Genomic DNA, 6,105 nt, shown 5'->3' on the forward strand with positions numbered 1-6,105 from the left:
TGTAGGACACATGTAGCCTAGGATCCCACATAACTGAACATGGATCTTAGGAAAACATATACAGGGTGATTTAAAAAATATGTGCTTCCAAGAAAATTAAACGTGAGGACAATAATAAAAGATAAAAAGTATCTCTTCCCATCCCAGCATGGTTGCCAGTGTGAGAGTGAAACCTTACCCATCTGAGGACTGAATAATGTTGCTGCCAGTTCCAGAGAGAGTGAGAGAGAGAGAATGCCCCTATCATGACATTTTCCATAGCTAGGATCCACATATGAAAATGTGATTATACACACCCCCACGCACGCGTTCGCGCGCGCGCGCACACACACACACACACACACACACACACACACACACACACATATATGATGAATTTAATCAGCCATAAGGAAAAATGAAATTATAAAATTTGCAGGGAAATGGATGGATGAGGAGAAAATGTTGTATTAAGGGAAGTGACCCAGATCCTTTTTGCAGCACCGGATTTTGTACAAAGAAATATGGTCTTATGTAATGTTTCAACTGCATACACTCTTTCTTATTCAATAAGCATAGATATATGTTCCTAAAAGTGAAAATAAAGTTAGCACACACATCAGCATATGCTATAATTTGCACCCTAATTGTTTCCCCAAAGAACGATATGTTAAAGGCTTGTCTCCAGCCGCTGACACTATTGAGAAGTGATAGAAGCCATTAAAGGTGGGAGAAGTCAGACTTTGCCATTGAAGGAGAATGTGGGATGCTGATACCTCATTGTCTCCCTCTTTGCATCCAGGATGCCATGAAATGAATACATCATTCCACTCACACACTCTTTTTTTTTTATATGTTTACAAGCCTTTTATTATTACTGCATTTATTAGTAATTTCAATACATCACAAGAATACTTTATTTATTTATTTATTTATGCAGAGAATTTAACCCAGGGACTTTGATATGCTAAGTTAGAATTCTATCCTTGGTCTTTGTAATACACCATTACCATTTTACTGTGAAAATTACTAACCAGCATTATTAGTGACTTTTCATTAACATCTCTAATAGGGTGGGCACAAATCACAGGTATTTAGGTAACTTTAGCTTTTTACATTTATACAATTTGAAAATCATTTACTTTGAATAATTACACAAAATATAAAAAGGATCTAGATATCTCCATTGTACTCTTTTATTTCTGTAATTTGATTTAAAAAAAAAACAGTCTGTAAACTGTTATTGTTCTAAAATATGACCTTTATTTGGAGTTTACTCAAAATCATGTATATCTTTATCTAAATATTTTGTATGCTCATTGTTTGGTCCTCTGAATGGACATGAAGAGCAAATATTAGCAAAATTGTTCAAGAAATTTTCCACTAGAAAAATTTAACTTGTACCTTCTTTACAGACCCACTGTAAAGAATACTAGTAGTTGTTATTATTTTAAAATCAATTTTTCTCCATTGGAAACATCCATTTATTTCAAGTAAAAAGAAACTCTTAAGACTTTAATTTTTGTCGACTATGGCAATGTAGGCCTGTGATCCCAGCACCAGGAAAGCCAAGGCAGGAAAACTAGGGCCAAACTGGGCTACCGAAAATAAGTACCATGCCAGCCAGGGTTACACTGAAAGCCCGTCTTAGAAAAAATAAGAAAAGCAAATCTGTCTCTCCGAAGGGCCTAACCCATGTACAGTATTCACACTGAGCAGTAAAGAAGAGAGAGAGAAAAAAAGGACTAATTAGAATCTACTTGTATTTTCTACAACAAAATATTTCCTTAATTCAGAAAAGTAAACAAACTAGCTTCTGATTCAAATGTACAGTTCATTTCTTCTTCTTTGCCCTTGCTCTGAAAACAGATCTAAGAACTGATTAACTAACTGGACTTCTGACCATCACCCGAGGGAAAAATCACAGCTTATGCACTGTTTACTTCTGCAGCCGAACACAACATTCCATCAAGTAAAACAGGCGACTGTAGACAGCAGAATGACAAAAACAGATCCCCAAGTCACTTCCAATTTGTTATGGGTGTTTACCTTCAATAGCTACAAAATATTCTCACTTGCTAAGAGTTTATTGAAATACTGTATTTACAAGAACAAAACAAACTTGGTTTAGCAGCCATGGCAAATGGTAAGAACATTGAGACAAACAGCAGGGAGAAGACACCCCACACAGGGCACCCATGCATGTTCTCACACTAACATTTAAACAACAGCCGAAACATTTACTTAGACTCTATGCACTAACCAGTGATTCTCTGCCTTTTCTTAGTATCACTCCCTTAGACCTAATCACCCCACAATTTTAATACCAGAGATATAATGCACACTCATTTATATATTGTATGTAAACCCATGTTTTATACACGAATAGGTTTTCTTGTCATCAAGAACAAATTTTTACAAAGAGCATTTAACAGAGCATGAACAATGAAAAACTTATAGTACTAAAGCATTTATTTTTACTTGAAGTTGAAAAATTGTATTTTCACACTTATAAATTGATTATTTTTAGAATAGTTTGACAATTGACCAGTCTGCTGTCTCAAGAAGAGTTTCCCTGCAGCAGCTGAGGGTCCGGCTAATGGCACTGCACACAAGACCATAGAAACTGCATGTGTAGCAATCCTCAGCATTAAGGAAAATTACGATTGTTCCATGGTCATTAAAAATGTCAAAATATGAAAAACTTGCAGCTGTAAACATATGATAAAATGAAGAAAATTTATGCATTGTGAGCTAGATTGTTTTACTTTACCAGAAATTAACTGAGTCTGGTTTGAACAAAGCATGGCTTTCCCATTACATAATGCATCATACTAAGTGAGCCCTGTAGGTCAGCTTCCAACATTTCTGAATTTATAATAAATATCCTGGAACATGAAGATGTCCCCATCTTTTTTTGTAAAACTCATTCATTCCTTTCATCATAGTCACTCTGCTCACCAATGGTGGAAAGTGTCCCTTTCGCTAACTGCTCTGGGGCACTGTGGGTTTCTACTAGAGTGACACACCCAGGCTTCCATCACCAGTGACATCTACAACTCCACTTTTTACTGATCCAAGCATCATTCTTGGAATCACTGTTGCTACCCAATGTTCTGATGACTTGTAAATGTCATAGGCACACTTGGCTGTATGTGAATTATATAACATGTGCAGAGAAGTTGAAGTTGAAGTTAACGTGATAGGTCACTGAGCATGAAACACACCTACGGCTTTCATATTGATCTGTAGACTGGTGAGCTGGTCCTTCATGCAATTAAGAGTTATACTCTGGTAAAGTGAATTTGAATGATTGGTACTATTAACTAAATCATGGTCACTAAAGCTGGGTTTGAGGAGCCATACAAGCTGAGACTACTTGCCAGGTGGCTGAGACAGGCTCAATGACCAACTCCTTACAAACATCTAACTGTCTATTAAGTGATGAATTTTAAAAGCCCAAGGTGTGACATGAGATGTTTCAAAGTCTGCTGACATCAGACTGTAGCTGCACTGTAGTAGGAGAGAGGACCATAAGACCCCACAGTCTGACGCCATGAATTACCCAGCATGCTTATTATGGATGATTTCTCCTCCTTCAATCTCTATCTGCTCATACAGCCACTTGCGGTCACAGCGGCACTCAGCTCCACATTTGGTGGAGCCACAGGCAGGACAAGCATAGAAGCACCCTAAGCAGTCCTCATCCAGGCAGTCACAGAGGTCCATCCCACTGAAAATCAGGAGCCCTTGGCTGTCATAGACCTTACTCTTTGCTGGAATAACCTGTCTGTCTGAGCCAATACTTGAATTTTTCGTTAGCCTTCTTTTTTCCCTTTTACCAGTTTCTGGAGCAAATTCTGTTTGCTTCCCTGGGTTTGTAAATTGCAGTGACCTCAAAGCTTTAGCAGTTCTTCCATCTGACTCAGGTTTTCTTCTCTGGCGGTCTTCAGAGTCAACATCTACACTTCCATTGATGATTTGGGTACATTTTGGACAAAGCTTCCAACCAGGTACAAGTTGTCTTCCAAATTTTGCACTCAGAAATGTGGCATCATCTAAGTCAATTACATGCAAATTTTTCTTTGCCAGCTTTTTGTGTATGTTAAATGGGTCACAACATGACTTTTGCAGATCCTCAAATCTACCAATGTAAATTTTTGCATGATGTAAGCAAATTGTGTTATTCCCAGAAAGTGTCATTCCGGTTCTAAGCTGAAGCAAAAGCATGTCATTTGATGACAATTCTTGCAAAGTCTTGAAACCTGTGTTACGAGTATAGAAGGTTTTATGGCACTCATTTGTGGTACGAAGCTGGACTCCAACTGAACATGGATCCATCCTTCTTGAGTCTAGCAATTTTTCCTGGTTTTATTTTTGGTTTGAGATCTCTTTAGTAGGTCAGTGGTGATCCTTCTCAGCCCGAGCTCCCCGCGTCCGCGAGCCGAGCGGCTACGGCGCCCGCCGGGCCCAGGCCCCGCGCGGCCAGCGAGAGCGCGGCGGGCGGCTAGAGCGGCCGCGGGCACCACCCCACTCACACACTCTTTGTCATGCTTTACTTCTGGCCATAGGATAAAAGCAACAGGGTCAACCAACCATGGCCTAATACCTTCAAAACTGTGAGTAAAAATTAACCTTTAGTTTTCATAAGCTGATTACCTCAGGCATGACTTATACCAATACAAAGTGGACTAATGCAGTATAGGAGAATATCATTGTCAACTGTGGCTGGACATCTAGAATGGAGGCTCATATTTTTTTTAATTTTTATTTATTTATTTGAGAGCGACAGACACAGAGAGAGAGACAGGTAGAGGGAGAGAGAGAGAATGGGCGCGCCAGGGCCTCCAGCCTCTGCAAACAAACTCCAGACGCGTGCGCCCCCTTGTGCATCTGGCTAACGTGGGACCTGGGGAACCGAGCCTTGAACCGGGGTCCTTAGGCTTCACAGGCAAGCGCTTAACTGTTAGGCCATCTCTCCAGCCCGAGGCTCATATTTTAAAGTTAAGAATTTCTGTTCATGGAGACATGTTGTAGCTAAAATTTTGAGATAGCATAAAAAATAGGAGAAAATAGTAAGAATGTATAAAATAGGAATATTTTAAATTATGTAAGGTGCTCCTGCAAAACAACCACAAATGACAAAATATCAATGAGAAAAATGAGTAATTCTTTATTTTACTATTTTATCTATAAGCACATATTATACAGAGACAAGGAATTCCTAATATATATATATATATATTACACACACACACACATATATATATATATATATGTAATGAATGCAGATATATTATACATCTTTATAATTTTAATTATAAATTAATTTATCAGCATCCAAAGGGTTAGGTTTCCCTATAGCATTTTTAAATTTAAAAATATTAATTAATGCGTGTATGGGCATGCCACATTCTCTTGCCACTACAGATACATGTGTCAGCTTTACATGAACGTTGGGAAATTGAACCTAGGGAGACAGGCTTTGTTTGAAAGAACCCATAACTCATAAACCATCTCCCCTGCTCCTGATAGCAATTTTCAAACACATCTCATATTTGTTTCCCTTCCCCTATCTTTACAACCTCACTTCTCCTGTGCCATCACATTCCCATGCTCCATTCCATTTTTATGTTACCAAAGTCCATTTGTCCTCTCGGTTTTGAAAGATGATTGCTACGTATAGCACTCTTGGTTGCCAATTGCTTACTGTCCATGCTTTCTGACTTTTGTAGTTGCTGATGAAAGATGGAGTTACTCTTATATTCTTGTCTTCATGTGTGAGCTGATATTTTCCCTTACATCTTTTAGTCTAATTTGCTTTCTTTTTATCTTGGCATCTTGACTATAAACTTCATGGAAAGTTTCTTCTTTGCTCATGTTTATTTTGGGTTCTAAATGCCTCTTGTGTTTACATGAAACTTTCTTTTAGTATGCTTGTTGAAGAGCAGTGGGGAAGGCTATAGGCAGAGCTCTACCTGATTGTACTCTTCCTTCTCATTCAGAACGTGATGAAGAATGAGGAATGGGTTCCTCATAAGCACAATAAGACAGCTACTCAATCCTAGAACATGGGCTTTGAGAATCCTGCAGAAGTTTTTCTAATGAGAATGAGTGCATCTGAAG

At 38.5% G+C, this 6,105-nt stretch overlaps 1 protein-coding gene across 1 annotated transcript; it reads right to left on the reverse strand.

Moving 5' to 3' along the window:
• Positions 1–1,811: 1,811 nt before the first annotated feature.
• Positions 1,812–4,439, reverse strand: LOC123456756 (ARL14 effector protein). The gene has a single exon (XM_045141124.1). It carries the CDS (start codon positions 4,318–4,320, stop codon positions 3,541–3,543), a length of 780 nt encoding a protein of 259 aa, XP_044997059.1. The 5' UTR covers positions 4,321–4,439; the 3' UTR covers positions 1,812–3,540.
• Between the last annotated feature and the right edge of the window lie 1,666 nt (positions 4,440–6,105).

This window comes from Jaculus jaculus, chromosome X (assembly GCF_020740685.1).
Source record: "Jaculus jaculus isolate mJacJac1 chromosome X, mJacJac1.mat.Y.cur, whole genome shotgun sequence".
NCBI lineage: Eukaryota > Metazoa > Chordata > Mammalia > Rodentia > Dipodidae > Jaculus > Jaculus jaculus.

Coding starts and splice junctions, on each gene's coding strand:
- LOC123456756 (XM_045141124.1), bottom strand. CDS start 4,320: ATGGATCCATGTTCAGTTGGAGTCCAGCTTCGTACCACAAATGAGTGC.